Source organism: Salvelinus namaycush, chromosome 22, assembly GCF_016432855.1.
Source record: "Salvelinus namaycush isolate Seneca chromosome 22, SaNama_1.0, whole genome shotgun sequence".
NCBI classification, from domain to species: Eukaryota; Metazoa; Chordata; class Actinopteri; order Salmoniformes; family Salmonidae; genus Salvelinus; species Salvelinus namaycush.
Window position 1 is genome coordinate 8,171,831 of NC_052328.1, and position 27,335 is coordinate 8,199,165.

Genomic DNA, 27,335 nt, shown 5'->3' on the forward strand with positions numbered 1-27,335 from the left:
TGGACTCAAAATAATCTAACGATACTGCATGAACCCCACAAGATACCCAATGCCTTAATTTCAAATAGCTAATGTCAGCTAGCTAGTTAGCTAGATATGCAGATTGTTGACACGATAGTGTGTTTGGTTAGTAGATGATAATGCTAGTCAGCTAGATGGTCTACAGCATTTTCGGCACAGAACCACCGCCCCCAAAAAAATTCTCTCTAACTTTCGGTACAGTAATATCAAACAAACATGTATTTTTCAGGGAGATACTGGTGGAGACAGTCTGATTTCACGGGAACCTGAGGTTGTAGAAGTTGTGGTTGTGGAAAAATCAACATCAAAAGAGGTTATTCTTTGTGATTCAATAATTATTTTGTTGGTAATTGAGCAAAATAGTTAACTACATGATGCTTGCCTGTTCAGCACATTGCCTATGTAGCATGGCATTGATTCCTACTTTGAACTTCCCTGCTTAAAGGACTGAATGAATATTCAACATGGCCAGTCAAGTAAACAATGGCTCATCTGCATGACATTATCATCTACAAACCAACCACACTATTATGTCAACAATCTGCATATCTAGCTTTAGCTAGCTAGCTAACACTAGCTAGTTTAAATAAAGGCATTTGGGTATCTTGTGGGGTTCATGCAGTGTAGCGACATGATGTATCCATCACTAGATTTCTTTGAGTACAAAACAGTCCTAATACAGAGTAGCCATGTTAGCTAGTTTGAACATTGAACACACTAAGGTAAGCAGCTAACGTACCTAGCCAGCTAGCATTCTAAAAACGCAACCCAGCACTTACCTACCAGTCCATCTTTCAAAATGTATTGCAATGTTCATCTGGTTTCTGGATTGGTCTTGGTTCAGATCCAAGAACTGAGAATTATGCCTATTTCTGTCGAAATGTTCTGAAAATTTTTATCTGCAAACAAGTAAGCTTGTTGGCATCATCTGCTCTGTGTTTGTTTCTGGCGGCTGTAGTTTGCAAGTGACTTTCTCTTCCTCTCCAGCTCCTGGGCCATGGTAGCAGAGTTGTTAGTGGGTAGGATTTAGCGCAAAGACACACCTTACCCAGAAGGCCAGCACAAGGCGGCTCAGGGCTCAACCCCCTTGTTTTAGTTCAAAATGAAAACACAACTCGAGGAGTGAGGCGGCATCTTTAAAAGTATGCATTAAGGTGTCTGTACTAGAATATACATACCTATATACTTGGCAAAAATGTATATTACCATTAATAAATGCATTTCTAAAGCTTACCAAATGTTTTACAATGGTGGAGCAGTACAAAAATGGATGCGCAGTGGCTTCAAAACACTGTGCACCCTTTCCCTCCCTCTTTCCTCCTACCCCACCCATCCACACACTCTGTTCTCTCTTTCTCTCTCTCTACCTGAACGAAGTAGTAGACCACAGCCAGAGGGATGATGATGGCGGTGAAAATGGGTGTGGCCAGGCAGATGACAAACAGCGTTCCAAGCACACCCAGGAAACACATGATCCACGAACGAAACGATTGGGGGATGGCCTCGTCCACTGTGAATATGTCCTACAACAGGAAACAGGATGTGACATCAAACGATAATTGGCATCACCAACCATGATAAAGTGAACGCAGGGGTAATGTAATATTCAAATATGCCAGGGCTACGTTCATTAGGGCACGCAACAGAAAGCATTTTAAAACATTTGGCAAAAGAAAACATTTGTGACCGAAGTCCAGATAGTCCCTTTGTATTTCAGTCTGTTTTTTTGCTCATTTGGTGCCTAATGAACACAGCACAGTAGCAGGTTTGTCCCCTATACCTTGGCAAAGCGGTTGACAACCCTGCCGGATGGCGTAGTGTCAAAGAACATCATGGGAACGCGTAGAATGTTGTTGAGCAGCCGGGTGTGGAGGATACGAGACGCATTGATAGAGCCGTTAGCCAGGAGCAGGGTGCCCATGAATACAAATACACCTGTTGTGAGGAGAGAAGACTATTTTAATAATAAAATCTACCAAAAAGCACATTTCCATTTCTACAAATGGACAACACAGTATTATTCTTCTCTCACTCTCACCTACTTCATAAGGTGTCTTTAACATGGTCAATGAAGCAACTTTTCTCTTTCTCTTCTTCTCCTCTTACCTTGAGCCACGCCTAGCGCACCGAATACACCAATCCGAGTGTCCCTCTTCCAGTTGGGGTAGGTCTTATTGTAGTAATCCTCTGCGTCATTGGTCCAGTCACTCAGCCACAGGTTCTGACCAATGAAAGCAACGTTCTGGATGAAGTACACCAGGAAGAACATGGTGGAGTAGCCCCAGCCCATTGCACGTAGGTACTGGAGATACACCGAGAACTTCACCTGGAGAGAGAAAAAGAGAGAGGGAGAAAGATAAAGGGAGACAGAAAAATATAATATTTCATGTTAATAAAGCACCTTGAATTTAAATGAATTGAGGGAGAGACAACACAGAGAGAATGATGGATGTATTTTAACTACAGTACCAGTCAAAAGTTTGGACTCTGGGTCTTCCTTTCCTGTGGCGGGCCTCATGAGAGCCAGTTTCATCATAGCGCTTGATGGTTTTTGCGACTGTTCTTGACATTTTCTGAAATGACTGACCTTCATGTCTTGAAGTAATGATGGACTGTCGTTTCTCTTTGCTTATTTGAGCTGTTCTTGCCATAATATGGACTTGGTCTTTTACCAAACAGGGCCATCTTCTGTATACCACCCCTACCTTGTCACAACACAACTGATTGGCTCAAACACGTTAAGAAGGAAAGAAAATCCACAAATGAACAAGGCACATCTGTTAATTGAAATGCAACTACCTCATAAAGCTGGTTGAGAGAATGCCAAGAGTGTGCAAAGCTGTCATCAAGGCAAAGGGTGGCTACTTTGAAGAATCTCAAATCTCAAATATATTTTGATTTGTTTAACACTTTTTTGGTTACTACATGATTCCATATGTGTTATTCCATAGTTTTGTGTCACGTCTACTACCGCTCCTCCTCTCCGGCACTCGTTTATTCATTATTACGCAGACCTGCCATCATTGTTACGCGCATATGCGCCTGATGAGACCTGGACTCCATCACCTTCCTGATTACCTCCCCTATATCTGTCAATCCCTTTGGTTCTTTCCCCAGGCGTCAATTGACTCTGTTTCATATTTGTACGCTACTCGTGGTTCTTGTTTTGTTCCATGTTTCATTATTATTTTTCTAAATCACTCCCTGTACTTGCTTCCCGACTCCTAGAGTACACATTACAGCTTAGATGTCTTCACTATTATTCTACAACGTAGAAATAGTAAAAATAAAGAAAAACCCTTGAATGAGTAGGTGTGTCCAAACTGTTGACTGGTACTGTATATACACTTCAAAGAGAGAATATTTACTGTTAGATGGGGTTTTTCCTCTGAATGCTTTTTATCTTTTAATAATAAACAAATTATAATTTCAACAGGATGTTTTAGGGTTATTATTACCACTAGAAGGACTCTTTGGAGTGCATATGATTTCTCATTCCTTGAATGACCAGTTGCCACTGAGTTTGTAGATTAGTGCATTTGATTTTGGGTTATTGAAGGGTTCTACAAACAGTAAGTGGTCTTACTTTTCCCACCTCCATACCAAGGCTCTAAGTCAATACAGGCCAATATACCTGTCCCGTCTCCATGCTTTCCTTCTCGATCAGCCTCTGGCCTTTCTTGGTCTCGTCATCAGCAGGTGGCTTCGGTTTCTTTAGGGAACTGTTCTTTCTCAACCTAACACTGGGAAACACACACGCACACACAGATTGGGAGAAGAGGTGTGTTTATGGAGGAGAAAATGCGAGGAAAGTGTGAGTGTATATTTGATAATAAACACAAACACTTAAATGTCAGTGGTATTGGAGGAGAAAATGTTATGAAGGTGGAATGAACTAATTGATTCTCACTGTGGAAGATGGAAGGATGGGAAGAGAGAAGATGGAGTCATTCACAAATTATGTAATAAAGTGAAAACGGCAGTAGGCTCTCTCTCTCTCTCTCTAGCCCGCACTCTCTGTTTGCAGAGGGGTCATGCCCACAGGGGGCACAGTGGCACGTGCCCCCTCAGCTTTGTTCTGTTATTAAAAATAAAAACAATTTGTTGTTGTTTCTCTGTAATACTACTAGCCACCTAGCAATTTTATGAAGGTCGTTTTCAGGAATACAATCCAAGGTTATTCTGTCTGGAAAAATAGGAAACGATTTGAAAAAGAACCTGAGTTGGAAAGGAAAATTAAAGTGCTGGAATTACGTAATTACAGTGCATTCGGAGAGAATACAGACCCCTTCACTTTTTCCACATTTTGTTACGTTACAGCCTTATTCTAAAATGGATGGAGAAAAAAAATTCACTCATCAATCTACACACAATACCTCATAATGACAACGCAAAAACAGGATTTAATAAATGTTTGCACATTTAAAAAAAAAAATAATGATATACCTTATTTAAATAAGTATTCAGACTCTTTGCTATGAGACTCGAAATTGAGTTCAGGTGCATCCTGTTTCCATTGATCATCCATCACAACTTGATTGGAGTCCACTTGTGGTAAATTCAATTGATTGGACATGATTTGGAAAGGCACACACCTGTCTATATAAGGTCCCACAGTTGACAGTGCATGTCAGAGCAAAAACCAAGACATGAGGTCGAAGGAATTGTCCGTAGAGCTCCGAAACAGGATTGTTTCGAGGAAGAGTAACTAAAAATGTCTGCAGCATTGAAGGTCCCCAATAACAATGGAAGAAGTTTGGAACCACAAAACTCTTCCTAGAGCTGGCTAAACTGAGCAATCGGGGGAGAAGGGCCTTGGTCAGGTAGATGACCAAGAACCCGATGGTCACTCTGAGAGAGCTCCAGAGTTCCTCTGTGGAGATGGGAGAACCTTCCAGAAGGACAACCATCTCTGCAGTACTCCACCAGTCAGGCTTTTATGGTAGAGTGGCCAGACGTAAACCACTCATCAGTAAAAGGCAAATGACAGCCCGCTTGCAGTTTGCCAAAAGGCACCTAAAGACTCTCAGACCATAGAAACAAGTTTCTGGTTTGGGCTAAGCTTCCTGCCATCCAGGACCTCTATACATGGAGGTATCAGAGGAAGGCCCTAAAAATTGTCAAAGACTCCAGCCACCATAGACTGTTCTCTCTGCTACCGCACGACAAGTGGTACCAGAGCGCCAAGTCTAGGTCCAAAAGGCTTCTAAACAGCTTCTAACCCCAAGCCATAAGACTCCTGAACATCTAATCAAATGGCTGCCCACATAATTTTCATTCCCCCCGTTATATTTTACGCTGCTGCTACTCTCTGTTTATTATCTATGCACAGTCACTTTAATAACTACCTACATGTACATATTACCTCAATTACCTCGACTAACCGGTGCACCCGCACACTGACTCTGTAACGGTACCACCTGTATATAGTCTCGCTGTTGTTATATTACTGCTGCTCTTTAATTATTTGTTACTTTTATATCTTATTATTGTAGGTATTTTTCTTAAAACTGCATTGTTGGTTAAGGGCTTGCAAGTAAGCATTTCACTGTAAGCTCTGCATCTGTTGTATTCGGCGCCTGTGATTTGATTTGATGAAACCAAGATCGAAGTCTTTGGCCTGAATGCCAAGCGTCACATCTGGAGGAAACCTGGCACCATCCCTACGGTGAAGCATGGTGGTGGCAGCATCATGCTGTGGGGATGTTTTTCAGCGGCAGGGACTGGGAGACTAGTCAGGATCGAGGGAAAGATAGATCCTTAATGAAAACCTGCTCCAGAGCGCTCAGGACCTCAGACTGGGTTGAAGGTTCACCTTCCAACAGGACAACAACCCTAAGCACACAGCCAAGACAACGCAGGAGTGGCTTCGTGACAAGTCTCTGAATGTCCTTGAGTGGCCCAGCTAGAGCCCGGACTTGAACCCAATCGAACATCTCTGGAGGGACCTGAAAATAGCTGTGCAGCGACGCTCCCCATCCAACCTGACAGAGCTTGAGAGGATCTGCATAGAAGAATGGGAGAAACTCCCCGAATACAGGTATGCCAAGCTTGTAGAGTCATACCAAAGAAGACTCGAGGATGTAATCGCTGCCAAAGGTGCTTCAACAAAGTATTGAGTAAAGGGTCTGAAAACCTATTGTAGTGAGAAAGACCTTTAGATTTTTTTGGATTGCATTAAGTTACCAAAGTTGCATGATGAGCTTAAGTTGCAATTGGATGAACCAATTTCAATACAAGAAATACAAGATGCGATTTAGAGCTACCAAAATTAGAGGCACCGGGAAGTGATGTTTATATAACATTTCATAAGCAGTTTGCAACTATACTTTCTTTCACCAGTACTGCTTAGAGTGTACAATTATTTTTGGGATAATGGTATTGTAAATGGAACTACTGCTGATGTAATTATAGCACTCATTGATAAAGCGGGGAAATGCCTGTCTTAATGCTTTAACCACAGACCAATCGCTTTACTGAATGTTGATTTTAAGATACTTTCTAAATTATTAGCAAACATACTTAAGAAAGTTATTCACCCTTTGAGTTCAACTGACCAGGTTGGTTTCATTTCTGTAGTGCCTTGCGGTCGTAGGCTGAGCAGTTACCATACCAGGCGGGGATGCAACCAGTCAGGATGCTCTCGATGGTGCAGCTGTAGAAATTTTTGAGGATCTGAGGACCCATGCCAAATCCGCCTTCCTTTTCCTATAGTCCACGATCATCTCCTTTGTCTTGATCACATTGAGGGAGAGGTTGTAATCCTGGTGCCACACTGCCAGGTCTCTGACCTCCTCCCTTTAGGCTGTGTCATCGTTGTCAGGGATCAGGCCAACCACTGTTGTGTCGTCTGCAAACTTAATGATGGTTTTGGAGTCGTGCTTGGCCATGTAGTCATGGGTCAACAGGGAGTACAGGAGGGGACTGAGCACACACCCCTGAGGGGCCCCCGTGTTGAGGATCAGCGTGGCAGATGTGTTGTTACCCTCTCTTACCACCTGGGGGCGGCCCATCAGAAAGTCCAGGATCCAGATGCAGAGGGGAGTGTTTAGTCCCAGGGTCCTTACCTTAGTGATGAGCTCTGAGGGCACTATGGTGTTGAACGCTGAGCAGTAGTCAATTAATAAAATTCTCACAACGGTGTTCCTTTAGTCAAGGTGGGAAAGGACACTGTGGAATAGAGATTGCGTTATCTGTGGATCTGTTGGGGCGGTATGCCAATTGGAGTGGGTCTAGGGTTTCTGGGACAATGATGTTGATGTGAGCGATGACCAGCCTTTCAAATCACTTGACTACAGACATGAGTGCTACGGGTTGGTAGTAATTTAGGCAGGTTACCTTGGTGTTCTTGGCCACAGGGACTATGGTGGTCTGCTTGAAACATGTTGGTATTACAGACTCGGTCAGTGACAGATTGAAAATGTCAGTGAAGACACTTGCCAGTTGGTCAGCGCATGCTCGGAGTACACGTCCTGGTAATCCATCTGGCCCTGCGGCCTTGTGAATGTTGACCTGTTTAAAGGTCTTACTCACATCTATGGAGAGTGTGATCACACAGTTGTCCGGAACAGCTGGTGCTCTCATGCATGCTTCAGTGGTGCTTGCCTTGAAGCCCGCATAGAAGTAATTTAGTTCATCTGGTAGGCCAGTGGGCTCACTGTTGTGCTTCTCTTTGTGGACCGTAATAGTTTGCATGCCCTGCCACATCCGACAAGCTTCGGAGACAGTGTAGTAGGATTCCATATTAGTCCTGTATTGACGCTCTGCCTGTTTGATGGTTCGTCGGAGGGCAGAACTTGATTTCTTATAAGCGTCCGGGTTAGAGTCCCGCTCCTTGAAAGCGGCAGCTCTACCCTTTAGCTTAGTGCAGATGCTGCCTGTTATCCATGGTTTCTGGTTGGGGTACGTACGGTCACTGTGGGGATGACGTCATCGATGCACCTATTAAGGAAGCCAGTGACTGATGTGGTGTACTCCACAATGACATCGGAAGAATCCCAGAACATATTACAGTCTGTGCTAGCAAAACAGTCCTGTAGCTTAGTATCTGTGTTATAGCGTGTCACTGGTACTTCCTGCTTTAGTTTTTGCTTGTAAGCAGGAATCAGGAGGATAGAGTTATGGTCAGATGTGCCAAATGGAGGGATCTGTGTGTGGAGTAAAGGTGGTCTAGAGTTTTATTTCCTCTGGTCGCACATGTAACATGCTGGTAGAAAGCTGGTAGAGATGAGGTAAAACGGATTTAACGTTCCTTGCAAGTCCCCGGCCACTAGGAGCACCTCCTCTGGATGAGCATTTTCTTGTTTGCTTATGGCCTTATACAGCTCGTTGAGTGCGGTCTTCATGCCAACAGTGGTTTGTGGCGGTAAATAGACAGCTATGAAAAATAGAGATGAAAACTCGCTTGCTAAATAGTGTGGTCTACAGCTTATCATTAGATACTCTACCTCAGGCGAGAAAAAACCTTGAGACTTCATTAATATTAGATTTTGTGCACCAGCTGTTATGAACAAATATATACAGACCACCACCCCTTGTCTTACCGGAGGCAGCTATTCTATCTTGCCGATGCTCTGAAAATCCAGCCAGCTGTTTGTTATCCATGTCGTCGTTCAGCCATGACTCGGTGAAACATAAGATATTACAGTTTTTAATGTCCCGTTGGTAGTATAGTCTTGATCGAAGCTCATCCAGTTTATTATCCAATGATTGCACGTTGGCAAACAGGACTGATGGTAGAAACAGGTTACCCACTCGCCGTCGGATTCTTACAAGGAATCCCGACCTACGACACCTATATCTCTGTCTCCTCTTCAATGACGGGGATTTGGGCCTTGTCCGGTGTCTGAAGTAAATCCTTTGCGTCCAACACGTTAAAGAAAAAATCTTTGTTTAGTACGAGGTGAGTAATCGCTTTTCTGATATCCAGAAGCTCTTTTCGGTTATTCGAGATGGTGGCAGAAACATTATGTGCAAAATAAGTTACAAATAATGCAAAAAAAACACACACAATAGCACAATCGGTTAGGAGCCCGTAAAACAGCAGTCATCTCCTCCGGCGCCAATCATGTGTATCGATACAAAGTCATTATACAAATCAATAATATGTCATTCATAAAAATCATGTATATAATGAGCAACTTTATAATTATTCATAATTTTAAGTAACTATTTATATATTTTTTGTTTTTGACATTTCAATGCAGCCCGCCCATATATGCAACATTCTTATTTTGATTTATTGTTAGGATGAAAATGTGATATGCAAAGAAAATAAAGGAAAGTATAGAAATGTACCTTTATGAGTAAAATTATTTGGACCAGGATGAGAGAGAACAATGTGTCATGTTTGCATGATGTTTGTTTTGTTGTTTGGTTAGTTTGATTGTGTTGTATGTGTTGTAAATACTAATATTAATACAAAAAATTATAGCAATAACTTGCTACCAAGAATCCATTTCAGGCTATTGTAACAGATGTGAAATGGCTAGCTAGTTAGCGGTGGTGCGCGCTAATAGCCTTTCAATCGGTGACGTCACTTGCTCTGAGACTTGAAGTAGTGGTTCCCCTTGCTCTGCAAGGGCCGCGGCTTTTGTGGAGCGATGGGTAACGATGCTTCGTGGGTGTCAGTTCGCGCCCGGGTATGGGCGAGGGGACGGACGTAAAGTTATACTGTTACACTATCAATCAAGTTATAGTAGCTAGCTTGTCTAACCATCTTTTAGATTTTTAGACTTTAGAAAGCAAGCAATTACGACATGTACTGAATAAGACACACATTCCTTTTCATCTTTTACCCAGATTTTTACATACTGTAGATGCAGAGAGGCATATGCTTTTTCTTTAAAAAAATAACCAACAGGCCTCCCGAGTAGCACAGCGGCCTAAGGCACTGCTTTAGGTGTCACTACAGACCCGGGTTCGATCCCAGGCGGTGTCCCATTGGGCGGTGCACAATTGGCCCAGCGTCGTCCGGCCTAGGGAAGAGTTTGGCCGGGGAGGCTTTACTTGTCTCATCGCGCTCTAGCAACTCCTTGTGGCTGGCCGGGCTCCAGAGCCCGTTTATTAAAAATGGCTGTGAAGTGCTGCTTTTTTGTCCACCCTTTAACCACCCAGGGATCTGGCTCTGAACTAAAGAGTCATTTCAGACTCTTTCTCCCTCTTTCTCTCTCTCTCTCTCTCTAATACCTTCCGTTGCGTTGGCTGCGTCGGATGCTGCTCTCTCTCTTCAGGGTCATTGAGACGATGTCTTCAGGAGGGGTGTCGGCCTGAGGATCCTGTAAATCAGGGACCACCCCCACCTCCTCACCATCAGAGGTTGGGTCTGTTGATAAACACATACACACAACCAGTTATATACACACACACACACACACACTGCCAGTTACACACACAAACACAAAACCAGTTATACACACACACTCACCAGTGTGTTTCTTGCCCTCCTCTTTAGCATAGGTGTCCAGGAACTCAGAGAAAGCCCCCTTGCTGTCCTTGAGACTTTGGTATGACCCGACCTCAGAAACACATCCATCTTTCAGTACAACAATCTCATCCACGTAGGGCAGGAAGCTCACTCCATGGGTCACCAAGATACGGGTCTACAGAGGGAGAAAGAGTAAGAGAGGAGGAGGATAAGGAAGAGGAGGAGGAGGAGGAGAAGAGGGAGGGGGATGAGAGGAAGTTGGGCAGGAGAAATAGGAGAAGGTGGAGGAGAAGAGAAAAACTGTACTCCATGGGTCACAAGTCCACGGAGGGATCAGAAAGATAAGACATCTGTCCGTCCATCCATTCATCTGTCTGTCTATTGATCTAATTTATCTAATTTATTTGGTTAGCCATTCTACTTACCTTATCTTTGAGTATGCCTTTAGGTCCCACCACCTCCTCAAACAGATGTTTGCCCACATGAGAGTCTACAGCTGAGAGAGGGTCATCCAGCAGGTAAACGTCAGCCTGGCTGTAGGCCGCCCTGGCCAGGCTCACACGCTGCTTCTGACCCCCGGAGAGGTTAATACCCTGGGGGAGGAAAGGAGAGGGGAAGGGAGGAGAAGAGAGCGGAGGAGAGGGGAGGGAAACGGGGACATACGTAGGTCATTACCTGGACACGAGAGATGGCATTAGCTATAGAGAGAAAACATAGTTGAATCTCTATGGCATTGGCATTAAAATTAGCTGTACAGTTTACTTCTTGAGTTGACAGAATTGAAATGAAATTGACCCCACCATGGTCATTAGCTGGACATGAGAGACGCTGTTATCCATAGAGATAGAACATCGTTTTTGCATTTAAATGAGCTGTGTTGATGGAAAAACAGGGTCCATCAAAAACAGGTTCCATCATCACTGGCACGTGGATTTGTTGTTTTTAGTGTACCTACTGACCGATTATGATTCAAGGGCCCATTTGGGATGCAAACCCAATCTCAGTGCGTTCTCCTTAGCACCAGCCCCTCTCCCCTAACCACCTCCAGACCATCCAGTCATCTCTCACCTTCTCCCCGATCTCAGTCTGGTCTCCCCCAGGCAGCAGCTCCAGGTCGGGCCCCAGGGCGCAGGCGTCCAGCGTAGCCTGGAAACGAGCGTCCTCCAGTGGGTAGCCAAACAGGATGTTGTCCCTGAGAGTGGCGTTCTGGATCCAGGCCTGTTGGGGCACGAAGGCTACCGACCCCTGGAGAGAGCAGAGACGGAAGGGGAGAGAGAAGAGGGAAGGGGTGGGAGGAAGGAGTGTGGGAGACAGAGAGAGGGAGTGGATGGGAAAAGAGGGAGGGGAGTGAGTGCAGAAGGAGGAGAGAGAGAAAGGGAGTGGGTGGGAAGAAGGAGTATGGGAGACAGAGAGAGGGAGTAGATGGGAAAAGAGGGAGGGGAGTGAGTGCAAGAGGTGAGAGAAAGTTTTAGCAATGACATTTACATTCTCCTCCATATGTATTTTGACTGTAAAGCTGCATTTTTCAATTTGGCTCTATACTCCAGCATTTTGGATTTTAAATAAAAATGTTTCATATCAGGCAACAGTACAGAATATATAACAGTAAAGTATTTGGACAAATTCACTTATTGGGCTCGATTTTCAGCTGGCGGTAAGGAGGCGGAAGTGTCAAATGCACATTAGTTTTGCAATTTAATTTAAGGGGTGGAAATATTTGAGGTGTTTGCTTAAAAACGTGCATCAATAGGCCAAATTCGGTTAGCGTAACTAGGGATATTTAAGACTGACCAAAACCTGGTGTTAGCTGCAACACAATTGGTTATAGCATTGATTTTGCCAGCGGAGGAGCACACGTACATCACCAAAGTTTTAATAAAATATCACAAGGAGCAAAACTGTCAGACATTCCCCTTTTTAATTTAAATTGGACATCCTTTTTGTCCAGCTTCTGTGAAACGTTTGGACTCATTATGTGCAATGCCCATTGCATGAAAGGTGTCAGTGACTGTGGGAAGCCTGTTTAGGAACAACAAGTTATTTAAAAAGACTGCTTATTGTTTTTCTTTATAATTTTATCAAAAAATGCATCTTCCACTTTCCTCTGTTGGACCTAACTGTCAAATCGAGGGTATTCCGATCGCTGTCTGTGGTTCTGAATCTATTTGTAGGCTATATTTGCCTGTTTGTTTACTTTTCACGTTGCAAAGCTCACTACTGGCCATATCAACAGCGATAGTAAGCTTATCTATAAATATATTTGGGAGCCGTAACAGTGAGTGGACATTCCCCCTTTCTCTTTATATTGGATCGTTTTCCAGCTCCTGTGAAAAGTTCCACAGTCATCGTTGTCTTAGGCCTAATAAAATGTGATTTGAATATTATATGCCCATGGGAAACAATTATGGTGCCTGTAACTGTAATTAGACATAGCCTATTTAAAAACAAGTTGTTGTTTCTTTTTATTAGAATTTGATTGAAATTACTTACTGTCTTTTTAGGTCTAATCAATAGTGAATTTAACCTTGCTTATTGACATAGTTTGGCACGTCCATAGCTCAGACATAATGCCTTATACAGTAGACCTATATCAGTGTGAATGCCCCCCAAAAATGCTAACTGCCCTTGTTATTGGGAATGGTGTTTTGTTTTGTTTTAGCATGTTTTGTTTTTGTAGCCTCTGTAACTTTCTCACTCACTGTTATTCATGGCATTTTTCTTAATCGTGGCATATCGGATTCATTTAGAATTATTCAGAAACATCTAATCACCTAGAAAGAAAATTACTGCAGTCGTCATTCACCATTCAGTTCCTATTGGGCAGAACATAACCCCAAACAACCAAATCCAACTACAAATGCATCCAACAACTTTGCAGAGTTACAAGCCTGATATAGTCATTGCGTGCCAGCAATATGGGACCAAATAATAAACGTTTGATTACTTTAATACACTATAAGTGAATTTGCCCAAATACTTATGACTTCTTCAAATGGCGGACTAGATACATAAAGAGCTTTAATTTCTAAATGGTTAAACAGATATGTATGAACATGCCTTTAAATAAAAGGTTACATTCTGTACTGTGTCCTCATATAAAACATTTGATCTCAAATCCAAAGGGCTGGAGTGTAGAGACACATTTAAAATGTAAGCTTCACTATCCAAATAAGGAGGTGCAGCCAATTCAATTCACATCACTGGCAAACGGTTCCATCGACCTGCAGCGTGCGGAATCATACTTTTTTCAGCGTTCTTATATTGGAAAGGTTAACTGTGAGGCTGCAGATCTTCAAATTGGACCAGAGTTGTGAGTTTTGTCAAGCACTGTATCTAACTTAAGGCAGGTAGCCTAGCAGTTAGAGTGTTGAGTCAGTAACCGAAGGGTCGCGGGTTTGAAATAACTGAGCCGACAAGGTGAAAAATCTGTCGATTTGCCCTTGAGCAAGGAGCTTAACCCTAATTTGATCCAGGGAAGCCATACATTATGGCTGACCATGTAAAAACAATATATTTCACTGGTAATTTATTGTCAACTCAATAAATTATTTAAAAATAGGTCATACTGACTAATTTGAGTATTTCATGTGAGTATAAAAGCAGTAAAAACTATTATTATTATTACTACCTGCATGACGTGCGTGTGTATGTTACCTGTACATTGATGAAGCCCTTTGTGCTGTGCATCTCTCCCAGAATTGCTGATATCAGAGAAGATTTCCCAGAACCCACCACTCCCACCACTGCTACCAGCTTGCCGGGCTTAATTTCCAATGACACACTGACACACACACAAACACACACGCACAAACACGGACACACACAACACGTTTAACAAAGCAGAGGTGATGATTGCAAAAGCCACACCTCTCAATGCATATCTGAGTATTTATTGAATGTTTTTTATACTTTTAATTGCTGCTGTACTGACAGGAGAGGTTAAACTGAAAGTTAGCAATTCCTTGTACTGTGTACACTACGCTGTATCCAGTGCATATGACGATAAACTTTGATTTGATACAACTTCTCTGTTAAAACAGACACGCACCCACAGAGGAGGGAAACTCACTTTTTGAGAACAGGTTCAGCGTCTTTCTCCCAAGCGAAGGTTCCATTACAGACACTCACGGCTGTGTCTGGGAACAGACATAGACACACGTTTGAGGCACAGGAGGTTGGTGGCACCTTGATTGGGGAGGACGGGCTCATGTTAACGGCTGGAGCGGAATAGGTGGGATGGGATCAAATAGGTCAACAATCATGGTTTCCATGTGTCTGGTGCCTTTCCATTCGCTCCGTTCCGGCCACTATTATGAGCAGTCCTCCCCTCCGCAGCTTCCTGTGGTTTGAGGGGTGCTTGATTTAACTTGGCTGTTTGCACTATTGACCACTATGCCACTGGTTTCATTATACCGGCAAACTAAATGCAACTAATGCAACTAAAGTATTGACATAAAGGTGATGGTTTTCCGGGCACAGATTAAAACTAGTCCTTGACTAAATGGAGATTCTCAATTGAAAATGCTTCTTAGTCCATGGGACTAGGCTTAATCTGTGTCTGGGAAACCCGTATCGGTGTTTTGCTTTATGGGGTTAAAGAGCATGTAACAAAGTGTGTGACATTTGACCCTTGACCTACTGAAGCTGGGGTCGTGACGCACGATGTTGGTGTCCAGGTCGTCTCCTCCCAGGAACTTTTCCAGACGCGTCTTCGAAACACTGGTCTGGAGGGACAAACACACAGGTGTATGTAGGGAGTGTGTGTGTTTTACCAAGCCAATTTATATTCCTGCACTGGTATATCATTTTGCTTATTTGAACCAAAAAATGTTTTGATACAAGTCAGAATATCTTCATACAAGACAAATTATCTTGAAGTAATTGCATTTTTGATGTAAGCGAAATTAACTAAAAACAAGTCATTTAGACTTGAATATAAATGTAAGATGTGTGTGTGCATGTGTGTGGACGTACAGTGTGTGTGTGCGTGCGTGCGTGTGTGCTGTCCTACCTGCACCATTGCCGCTATGAGCATGGGCAGGAAGGCCAGAGGGAAGCGGAGGATGTTGAACAGAGAGATGGAGGTGAAGGCTTTCCCTGCATCCAGAACATTCTCTGAGTCCACTGCTACAAACACTGCAAAGGTTGCCAAGGAGACCTGGAGACATACACGGGTTAGTTAGAGTGTGTGTGTGTGTGTGTGTGTGTGTGTGTGTGTGTGTGTGTGTGTGTGTGTGTGTGTGTGTGTGTGTGTGTGTGTGTGTGTGTGTGTGTGTGTGTGTGTGTGTGTGTGTGTGTGTGTGTGTGTGTGTGTGTGTGTGTCTCTCGCTCCTTTTATCTCAGTACTCACCAGGGCAGGGGCGCAGGAGAAGATGAAGGTGGAGACGGACGAGAGGTAGGCAAACTTCCTCATGACCACTAGCTCTTGTTCTCTGATCCCCATCACCTGGTTCTGGAATGATGGTTCCCATGCATATAGCTTCAGGATCTGGAGAGTGGAATGGGGAGGGAGAGAGTGAGAGGTAGGACGGGGGGAATAAGAGAGAGAATGAGGGAAGGGAGTGAGGGAGGGAGGAGAGGAAAGGGGGAGTGGGAAGGAGAGAAGAAGAGGGAGAGAGGAAGGGGAAATGAGAAAAGGAGAGGGGGAGGTGGAACAGGTGGGGAAGGCAGGTGAGAAAGTCTGAAGTGGCTCTTTAGTTCAGAGCCATATCCTTGGGGGGTTTAAATGTGCAGCAGCATAAAGCAGCCATTTTCGTTTTCAATAAACCATAAAAAGCCTGCACGTGCGCGCACACACACACACACACACACACACACACACACACACACACACACACACACACACACACACACGTAAAGCCTGAAAGCTCAATAAATATTACAATATTATAATCTTACAATACTAAAAATGTATAGTAAATAATATTACAGTACTACAAAACTATTATAATTCAACACAAAGTGAGTAGGCAGGTCTGAAGCCAAAAAATGTAATAAATTCAGATGAGCATCACAAGGCCTACTTCACCCATGCTCTACCAAGGTTTTCCAGCACACAACTTTGGCCTACTACAGTAGCTATGTTGGTCTATCGTACATCAAACAACATGTAAGCAGGTTGCTTAGGATTCAAACCTTCTCAGACAGCAAGGTTTCATCTAAATTGGTGTCATATTGGCTTAGATGTGATGGTAGGAAAATGTGATCTTACCATTGAGCACTATAATACCTTGACTACCTGCAATTAGCTCCAACAGCGAACTTATTAATGGCTTGCCATTTTAGATTGGCCTCTACCTCAAGTACTCTTAATAATGTACTGTTGATAGAATATCTCTAAGATATATAGTCAAATGCACTGTTTAGTGCTGGGACGAAGAAAACTGTAGATATGAAGTAGGACAAGCACACACCATTGCGCTAGCATACTTTTAATTAGGTATATTGAACCGTATTATTATTCAAGCTAATACCTTGATGCCATTCAGCATCTCGTTCACGATTTTCATCCGTTTGTCTTTGTACTTCATGTTCTCAATCTGGAAATAGAGACACAGACAGAAATAGGAACGTGAGGTAAGAAGGTTTTGCACTAACTGCTGTTGATGACAGTTCATTAACTCATACACCCAATAACCCCAGAAACAGATCAGTTAATGTAGAATACGGTTGTTGAAGCTTCACCATTTAGATTTAGCACAGTGGAAAGCAATTCACGTTTGTGCGGTATGATAATATCGTAGCAAATTCCAGGGGCTGGCCTGACCCGAACTCAAACTCCAGAGACTCCTGAGACTTCCAGTCCAACACATCAGCCTCTCCCTCCCCCATCCTCCCCTCACTCTTGTTATTCCTCCTCCAGAACCATGACAGCCAGCATCGCAGATTCTACCTCCCTCTCCCCTACCTTCTCCCTCCCCTTTTTCCACCCTCTCTTCCCCCTTTTCCCCTTCCTAACCTGAACGTTCTTGGACATGTTGGCCAGCAGACCATTGATGGGCACCATGAGGACCATGACAGCCAATCCAGCCAGTACAGCAGGCCCAAGCTCTATCCATAGGAAGGCGATAGCGAGTGCTATCTGCAGTGGGCACGACCACAGCAGGTGGATGAAGTTAACAACGTCATTGAATCGCTGAGCATCGGCTGACATCAGGTTCACCGTCTCCCCGACCGTCGACTCCTTACGGGCGTCGTTCGATACGACCAGAGCCTGGGGGAGAGAGTGGAGGAGGGAAGGGAGATGTGGAGAGAGAGGGATGAGGGGAAATAAGTTCGAGTGGAGGAGAGGGAGGAGAGAGCAAAAGAGAGAGGAGGGAAGGAGATGGAAATCGAAGAGGATAGAGAGCAGGATGGAGGGGGAGAGTTGGACGAAAGGTTACTAAAGAGTAATACCACTTCTTTGAGAAGATACTGAAAGAACTCCACGACACGTTGAAGTGCCACCTAACACTAAGTCAACAGTTACAGTACCAGTCCAAAGTTTGGACACACCTACTCAGGGTTTTATTTTATTTTTACTATTTTCTACATTGTAGAATAATAGTGAAGGTATCAAAACGATGAAAAAACCCATATGGAATCAGGTAGTAACCAAAAAAATGTTAACTTCTTATGACTGGGGGCAGTATTGAGTAGCTTGGATGAATAAGGTGCCCAGAGTAAACTGCCTGCTACTCAGGCCCAGAAGCTAAGATATGCATATTATTAGTAGATTTGGATAGAAAACACTCTGAAGTTTCTAAAACTGTTTGAATGATATCTGTGAGTATAACAGAACTCATATGGCAGGCAAAAACCTGAGAAGAAAATCCAACCAGGAAGTGGGAAATCTGAGGTTTGAAGGTTTGCCTATCCAATATACAGTGTCTATGGGGTCATATTGCACTTCCTACGGCTTCCACTAGATGTCAACAGTCTTTAGAACCTTGTTTCAGGCTTCTACTGTGAAGGGTGAGGGAATAAGAGCTGATTGAGTAAGGGGTCTGGCAGAGTGCCACGAGCTCAATCAGGCGCGCCCCCGTGAGAGGTAGCTGCATTCCTTTTAATTTCTAAAGACAAAGGAATTCTCTAGTTGAAACATTATTGAAGATTTATGTTAAAAACATCCTAAAGATTGATTCTATACATCGTTTGACATGTTTCTACGAACTGTAATGGAATGTTTTGACTTTTCGTCTGGCCTGCGCGTCATGAATTTGGATTTTTGAACTAAACGCGCGAACAAAAAGGAGGTATTTGGACATAAATAATGGACTTTATCGAACAAAAACAAAGATTTATTGTGGAACTGGGATTCCTGGGAGGAATTCTGAGCATTCTGATGAAGATCATCAAAGGTAAGTGAATATTTATAATGCTTTTTCTGACTTCTGTTGACTCCAAAACATGGCGGGTACCTGTATGGCTTGTTTTTGTGTCTGAGCGCCGTACTCAGATTATTGCATAGTGTGCTTTTTCCGTAAAGTTTTTTTTAAATCTGACACAGCGGTTGCATTAAGGAGAAGTTTATCTAAGTTCCATGTGTAGTACTTGTATCTTTTATCAATGTTTATTATGAGTATTTCTGTAAATTGATGTGGCTCTCTGCAAAATCACCGGATGTTTTGGAGGCAAAACATTACTGAACATAATGCGCCAATGTAAACTAAGATTTTTGGATATAAATATGAAATTTATCGAACAAAACATACATGTATTGTGTAACATGAAGTCCTATGAGTGTCATCTGATGAAGATCATCAAAGGTTAGGGATTTTTATCTCTATTTCTGCTTTTTGTGACCCCTCTCTTTGGCTGGAAAAATTGTGTTTTTCTGTGACTAAGTACTGACCTAACATAATCAGATGGTGGGATTTTGTCGTAAAGCCTTTTTGAAATCGGACACTGTGGTGGGATTAACAACAAGTTTATCTTTAAAATGGTGTAAAATACTTGTATGTTTGAGGAATTTTAATTATGAGATTTCTGTTGTTTGAATTTGGCGCCCTGCACTTTCACTGGCTGTGTTCAAGTCGATCCCGTTAACTTCTTTGGGCTGCAGGGGCAGTATTGAGTAGCTTGGATGAAAGGTGCCCATTTCAAACGGCCTCGTACTCAATTCTTGCTCGTACAATATGCATATTATTATTACTATTGGATAGAAAACACTCTCTAGTTTCTAAAACCGTTTGAATTATATCTGTGAGTAAAACAGAACTCATTTTGCAGCAAACTTCCTGACAGGAAGTGGAAAATCTGAAATTGATGCTCTGTTCCAGGGCATCCCTATTCATTTGCTTGATATGTATTAGTATACATGCACTTCATACGCCTTCCACTAGATGTCAACAGGCAGTGAGAGAAGAAATGGAGTGTATATCTTGATCTGAGGTCGAATAAGAGCTCTTGGCATGACGTGACACCAATTTCCTGTTTTCTGGAAGGCGCGAGAAGGAACCGGGTATTGCCTTCTGAAAAGCTGTCGTTATAGACGGCTACTATCTCTGGCTTTGATTTTATTTGATAAATGTGACAATATCATCGTAAAGTATGTTTTTTCAATATAGTTTTATCATATTATTGAAATTTTTTCGGGAGGTTAGGCGTGTTGCGTTCTCTGCGTTTGTTCAGGAAGGAGAGCTTCGCGCCACTTGGCTAGTGTGCTTGCTAATTCAAGAGGGAAAAATGCCATTCTAAAACCAAACAACGATTGTTCCCGACAAAGGACCCCTTGTACAACATTCTGATGGAAGATCATCAAAAGTAGGACCCATTTATGATGTTATTTCATATATCTGTCGAACATGTGTACTATTAGTTTGCGCCCAGATTTTGGGCGCTCTCTCGCCATAACGTAAGCTGCATGTCGTAATGAAGTTATTTTTAGAATTCTAACACGGCGATTGCATTAAGAACTAAGCTATCTTTAATTTGCTGTCCAACATGTATTTTTTAGTAACGTTTATGAATAGTTATTTGATTAGATTAGGTGCCTCCAAGATTTCTCCGGACATTGTTATTGCATTTTGCCTAGTATTCACATTGTATAACCACGATTTGTGCCGCTAAATATGCACATTTTCGAACAAACAATATATGTATTGTGTAATATGATGTTATAGGACTGTCATCTGATGAATTTTGAGAAGGTTAGTGAAAGAATTAATATCTTTTGCTGGTTTATTCGTTATCGCTACTGTTGGCTTGAATCAATGCTGTTGTGTTTTTGGCTATTGTGGTAAGCTAATATAATGCTATATTGTGTTTTCGCTGTAAAACACTTAAAGAATCGGAAATATTGGCTGGATTCACAAGATGTTTGTCTTTAATTTGCTGTACACCATGTATTTTTCATAAATGTTTTATGATGAGTATTTAGGTATTTCAATTTGGTCTCTGTAATTGTTCTAGCTGCTTCGGTGCTATTTCCGATTGTAACTGCAATGTAAAACTATGATTTATACCTCAAATATGCACATTTTTTTAACAAAACATAGATTTATTGTATAACTTGTTATAAGACTGTCATCTGATGAAGTTGTTTCTTGGTTAGTTTGGTTGGTTCTTGGTTAGTTAGGTTGGTTTTGTGCAAGCTACCTGTGCTGTGAAAAATGTCTGTGCTTTTTTGTATTTGGTGGTGAGCTAACATAAATATACGTGGTGTTTTCGCTGTAAAACATTTTAAAAATCGGACATGTTGGCTGGATTCACAGATGTGTATCTTTCATTTGCTGTATTGGACTTGTTAATGTGTGAAAGTTAAATATTTCTAAAAAATATATTTTGAATTTCGCGCCCTGCACTTGGACGGGCTGTTGTCATAAGTGTACCGGCACCGCCCTGCAGCCATAAGAAGTAAACGGGATCTCAGCCGTAAGAAGTTAACTTCTTGTCAATAGGGGGAGCTGTTAGCACTATTTTTTCTTGATGTTCCCAAATTAAACTGCCTCGTACTCAATTCTTGCTCGTACAATATGCATATTATTATTACTATTGGATAGAAAACACTCTCTAGTTTCTAAAACCGTTTGAATTATGTCTGTGCGTGAAACAGAACTGGACTTAGAGCAATTTCCCTATGTGGAGTTGAGAATGCAGATTTTTCCAACCTGTTCTCAGACCTGTGTATAACTCTGCCTGTCTTCTATTGGTTGAGATGCACTGCATACGCCTTCCCCTGGGTGTCAGCGAATAGAGGGCCTTGAAATGGAGTCTCTAGGCAGATCCGAAAGTCTATAAATTGATTGGAATCGATGTGTCCCCCCTTTTGATTCTTCGCGCTGACGCATAGAGGACCTTGGCATGTCGTTTTAGAAGCTCATGTTTTAGCTCCTAGATATATCCGGCTCTGTTTTTATTCGATATAGGCTTTAAAGACATCATAATCTTGTTATTTTAAACTGATTTATATCAGTTTATGTCAGTATATTGCGATTTTCGGGTATTTCATTTTCTGGCGTTGTAGGAAGTTGGGTATCTCTCTCTCTCGCATGTTATTGTTTACTGCTAATTGCAACGTGGAAGATGACTTTCTCCAACCCAGCAACGATTCTTTTGGACAAAGGACACCTATCCCAAGATTCTGATGGGAGGTCATCAAAAAGTAAGAACTATTTATGCTGATAATTCATTGTTCTGTTGAAAAAAGTCAAATGCATAAGACGCCATTACTTGCAGTGTAGCCTTGCTTTATCGCACCCTGTATTGCGCAGTAACGTTAATTTTAAAAATGTAATTCAGCGATTGCATTAAGAACTAATTTGTCTTTCAATTGCTGTCCAACCTGTATTTTTTTAGTCAAGTTTATGAATAGTTTTCGATAAGAATAGGTGCCTTTCCAAGATGGCGCCGGACAGATTGCTTGAGGATTTGTACACTATTCTCATTGTATAAGCACGATTTGTGCCGCTAAATATGCACATTTTCGAACAAACTCTATATGCATTGTGTAATATGATGTTACAGGACTGTCATCTGAAGAATTCTGAGAAGGTTAGTGAAAAAATTAATATATTTTGGTGGTTTATACGTTATCGCTATTTTTGCCTTGAATCAATGCTGGGGTGATGTTTGCTATTGTGGTAAGCTATTATAACGCTATATTGTGTTTTCACTGTAAAACACTTAGAAAATCTGAAATATTGGCTGGATTCACACGATCTGTGTCTTTCATCTGCTGTACGCTGTGTATTTGTAAGAAATGTTTTATGATGAGTAATTAGCTAATACACGATGGTCTCTGTAGTTATTCTAGTCGCTTTGGTGAGAGTTGTGATGGTGGCTGCAATGGTAAACTCTGATTTATACCTGAAATATGCACATTTTTCTAACAAAACATATGCTATACAATAAATATGTTATCAGACTGTCATCTGATGAGGTTGTTTCTTGGTTAGTGGCTATTTATATCTTTATTTGGTCGAATTTGTGATAGCTACTGATGGAGTAAAAAAAATGGTGGAGTAAAGAAGTGGTGTCTTTTGCTAACGTGGTTAGCTAATAGATTTACATATTGTGTCTTCCCTGTAAAACATTTTAAAAATCAGAAATGATGGCTTGATTCACAAGATGTGTATCTTTCATCTGGTGTCTTGGACTTGTGATTTAATGATATTTAGATGCTACTATTTACTTGTGACGCTATGCTAGCCTATGCTAGTCAGCTTTTTTACTGGTGGGGGTGCTCCCGGACCCGGGTTTCTGAGGAAGTAGAGGTTAAACAAATCAAAATATATTTTATATATAAAGTGTATGAAGTAGCCACCCTTTGCTTTGATGACAGCTTTGCACACTCTTGGCATTCTCTAAACAAGCTTCACCTGGAATACTTTTCCAGCGGTCTTGAAGGAGTTCCCCCATATGCTGAGCACTTGCTGACGGCTTTTCCTTCACTCTGCGGTCCAAATCATCTCAAACCATCTCAATTGGGTTGAGGTCGGTGATTGTGGAGGCCAGGTCATCTGATGCAGCACTCCATCACTCTCCGTCTTGATCAAATAGCCCTTACACAGCCTGGAGGTGTGTTGGGTCATTGTCCTGTTGAAAAACAAATGATAGTCCCACTAAGCGCAAACCAGATGGGATGGCGTATCGCTGCAGAATGCTGTGGTAGCCATGCTGGTTAACTGTGCCTTTAATTCTAAATAAATCACAGACGGTGTCACCAACAAAGCACCCCCACACCATCACACCTCCTCCTCCATGCTTCACAGTGGGAACCACACATGCAGAGATCATCCGTTCACCTACTCTGCGTCTCACAAAGACACAGAGTCAATTTGGACTCATCAGACCAAAGGACAGATTTCCACCAGTATAATGTCCATTGCTCGTGTTTCTTGGCCCAAGCAAGTCTCTTCTTCTTATTGATGTCCTTTAGTAGTGGTTTCTTTGCAGCAATCCAACCATGAAGGCCTGATTCACGCAGTCTTCTCTGAATAGTTGATGTTGAGGTGTGTCTGTGTCACGTCCTGACCATAGTTCTTGTGTGTTTTGCTTGTTTAGTGTTGGTCAGGACGTGAGCTGGGTGGGCATTCTATGTTGTGTGTCTAGTTTGTCTGTTTCTGTGTTCAGCCTAATATGGTTCTCAATCAGAGGCAGCTGTCAATCGTTGTCCCTGATTGAGAATCATATATAGGTGGCTTGTTTTGTGTTGGGGATTGTGGGTGGTTGTCTTCTGTCTTTGTGTTCTGCACCAGATAGGACTGTCTCGGTTTTCACATTTGTTATTTTGTATTTTGTATAGTGTTCACGTTATTGTCTCTTCTTTATTAAATCATGTTGAACACTAACCGCGCTGCATTTTGGTCCTCTCCTTCATCCCAGGAAGAAAGCTGTTACAGTCTGTTACTTGAACTCTGTGAAGCAGTTATTTTGACTGTAATTTCTGAGGCTGGCAAGTCTAAGGAACTTATCCTCTGCAGCAGAGGTAACTCTGTGTCTTCCTTTCCTGTGGCGGTCCTCATGAGAGCCAGTTTCATCATAGCGCTTGATGGTTTTTGCGACTGCACTTGAAGAAACCACCCCTACCTTGTCACAACCTAACTGATTGGCTCAAACACATTAAGAAGGAAAGAAATTCCACAAATTAACTTTTAACAAGCCACACCTGTTAATTTAAATGCATTCCAGATGACTACCTCATGAAGCTGGTTGAGAGAATGCCAAGAGTTTGCAAAGCTGTCATCAAGGCAAAGGGTGGCAACTTTTTAGAATCTCAAATATAAAATATATTTTGATTTGTTTAACAGTTTTTTCGATGCTACAGTACATGATTCTATATGTGTTATTTCATAGTTTTGATGTCTTCACTATTATTCTACAATGTAGAAAATAGTAAAAATAAAGAAAAACCCTGGAATGAGTTGGTGTGTCCAAACTTTTGACTGGTACTGTATACCACACATAGGGCCGGCACCAGGCATAGTTTTTTGGGGGAACTCAGTCGGAGTCTCAACTTACTGTTGGCGTTAGAATAGTAGAATACACAAAGTGTAAGTAAAAAATGTGGTTGTGTATCAGCAGTTCTTCTCTTGTTTTGTCAGTCACTGACATTCACTCCATTGCAGGAAATTAGCTTTAAAACTACAAAAATATCTCTCCACTCCATGGCAAAATTGGTAGAATTGCAGGAAATTTTCTTTAAAACTGCCAACATTTCTCTCTGCCCCATGGCAAAATGGGTAGAATTGCATGAAATGTGTTATAAAATTCCTAAATGTTCTCTCCGCCCCATGGCAAAATGTATAGAACTGCAGAAAACTTGATTTTAAAACAGAAAAAATATCTCTGCCCCATGGCAAATTTATTAGAATTGCATGACATTTCGTATAAAATAATTTTCTCTCCGTTCCATGGCAAAATGTGTAGAATTGCAGGAAATACATTTTAAAACTTCTTGTCAATAGGGGGAGCTGTTAGCACTATTTTTTTCTTGACGTTTCCAAATTAAACTGCCTCGTACTCAATTCTTGCTCGTACAATATGCATATTATTATTACTATTGGATAGAAAACACTCTCTAGTTTCTAAAACCGTTTGAATTATGTCTGTAACTGAAACAGAACTGGACTTAGAGCAATTCTCCTATGAGGATTTGAAAATGCTGAAATCTGCTTGCTGTTCCCAGACCTGTCTTTAACTTTGCCTGTCTTCTATTGGTTGAGATGCACTGCATACGCCTTCCCCTGGTTGTTAGCGAATAGGGAGTCTTGAAATGGCGTCTCTACGTAGTTCCCAAAGTTTATAAATTGATTGGGAACGAAGTGGCTCATTCTTTTCACCCTCGCTCGGGCGCATTGAGGACCTGGGGACGTTCTTTTGGAACCATCGGTTATAGATCTTAGACATTTCCGGCTGTGTTTTTATTCGATATAGGTGTTGAAGACATCGTAATGTTGTTATTTTGAACCGAATTATATCAGTTTATGTCAGTATATTGCGATTTTCGGGTATTTATTTCCTTGGCGCTGTAGGAATTTGGGTATCTCTCTTTCGTGCTAATGTTTACTGCTAATTGCAACTCTGAAGAGGACGTTCTCCAACCTATCAACGATTCTTTTTGACAAAGGACACCTTTCCCAAGATTCTGATGAGAGTTCATCGAAAAGTAAGAACTATTTATGCTGATAATTCATTGTTCTGTTGAAAAAAGTCAAATGCATAAGACGCCATTGCCTGCCGTGTAGCCTTGCTTTATCGCACGCTGTATTTTGAAGTAACGTTAATTTTAAAAATGTAATCCAGCGATTGCATTAAGAACTAATTTGTCTTTCAATTGCTGTCCAACCTGTATTTTTTAGTCAAGTTTATGATTAGTTATCGATTAGAATCCGTGCCTCTCCAAGATGGCGCCGGACAGATTGCTTGATTTTTTGCCCACTAATCACGTTGTGTAACCACGAATTGTGCGGCTAAATATGCACATTTTCGAACAAACTATATGCATTGTGTAATATGATGTTACAGGACTGTCATCTGAAGAATTCTGAGAAGGTTAGTGAAAAAATTAATAGCGTTTGGTGGTTTATAACGTTATTGCTATTTTTGCCTTGAATCAATGCTGCTGTGGCTGACTATTGTAGTAAGCTAAGATAACGCTATATTGTGTTTTCGCTGTAAAACACTTAGAAAATCTGAAATATTGGCTGGATTCACCAGATCTGTGTCTTTCATCTGCTGTACGCTGTGTATTTTTAAGAAATGTTTTATGATGAGTAATTAGCTAATACACGATGGTCTCTGTAGTTATTCTAGTCGCTTTGGGGAGAGTTGGGATGGTGGCTGCAATGGTAAACTATGATTTATACCTGAAATATGCACATTTTTCTAACAAAACATATGCTATACAATAAATATGTTATCAGACTGTCATCTGATGAGGTTGTTTCTTGGTTAGTGGCTATTTATATCTTTATTTGGCCGAATTTGTGATAGCTACTGATGCAGTAAGAAAATGGTGGAGTAAAAAAATGGTGTCTTTTGCTAACGTGGTTAGCTAATAGATTTACATATTGTGTCTTCCCTGTAAAACATTGTAAAAATCAGAAATGATGGCTTGATTACCAAGATGTGTATCTTTCATCTGGTGTCTTGGACTTGTGATTTAATGATATTTAGATGCTACTATTTACTTGTGATGCTATGCTAGCCTATGCTAGTCAGCTTTTTTACTGGTGGGGGGTGCTCCCGAACCCGGGTTTCTGAGGAAGTAGAGGTTAAAATGTACATTTTTCTCTCCGCCGTCAAGAGGGGTGCCACTAAAGCAATCAATAAATCATTCAATCAAATGTATTTTTAAAGCCTTTTTTACATCAGGCGGTGTCACAAAGTGCTATATAGAAACCCAGCCTAAAACCCCAAACAGCAAGCAATGCAGATATAGAAGTACGGTGGCTAGAAAAAACTC

At 41.7% G+C, this 27,335-nt stretch overlaps 1 protein-coding gene across 3 annotated transcripts in view; it reads right to left on the reverse strand.

Annotated features, from left to right (window-relative positions):
- abcc2 (ATP-binding cassette, sub-family C (CFTR/MRP), member 2) overlaps window positions 1-27,335 on the reverse strand; it is a 60,409-nt gene that overhangs the window by 19,356 nt on the left and 13,718 nt on the right. For all 3 annotated transcript variants that reach the window (XM_038960298.1, XM_038960300.1, XM_038960299.1), the window contains 15 exons: window positions 17,406-17,660; window positions 16,921-16,986; window positions 15,798-15,935; window positions 15,459-15,605; window positions 15,087-15,171; window positions 14,517-14,583; window positions 14,102-14,228; window positions 11,516-11,692; window positions 10,873-11,040; window positions 10,448-10,622; window positions 10,210-10,345; window positions 3,656-3,764; window positions 2,128-2,347; window positions 1,802-1,956; window positions 1,389-1,544 (listed from right to left, as the gene is read on the reverse strand). In XM_038960298.1, the coding sequence (XP_038816226.1) occupies window positions 1,389-1,544; window positions 1,802-1,956; window positions 2,128-2,347; window positions 3,656-3,764; window positions 10,210-10,345; window positions 10,448-10,622; window positions 10,873-11,040; window positions 11,516-11,692; window positions 14,102-14,228; window positions 14,517-14,583; window positions 15,087-15,171; window positions 15,459-15,605; window positions 15,798-15,935; window positions 16,921-16,986; window positions 17,406-17,660 (2,181 nt within the window). The remainder of the gene's footprint in view (window positions 1-1,388; window positions 1,545-1,801; window positions 1,957-2,127; window positions 2,348-3,655; window positions 3,765-10,209; window positions 10,346-10,447; window positions 10,623-10,872; window positions 11,041-11,515; window positions 11,693-14,101; window positions 14,229-14,516; window positions 14,584-15,086; window positions 15,172-15,458; window positions 15,606-15,797; window positions 15,936-16,920; window positions 16,987-17,405; window positions 17,661-27,335) is intronic.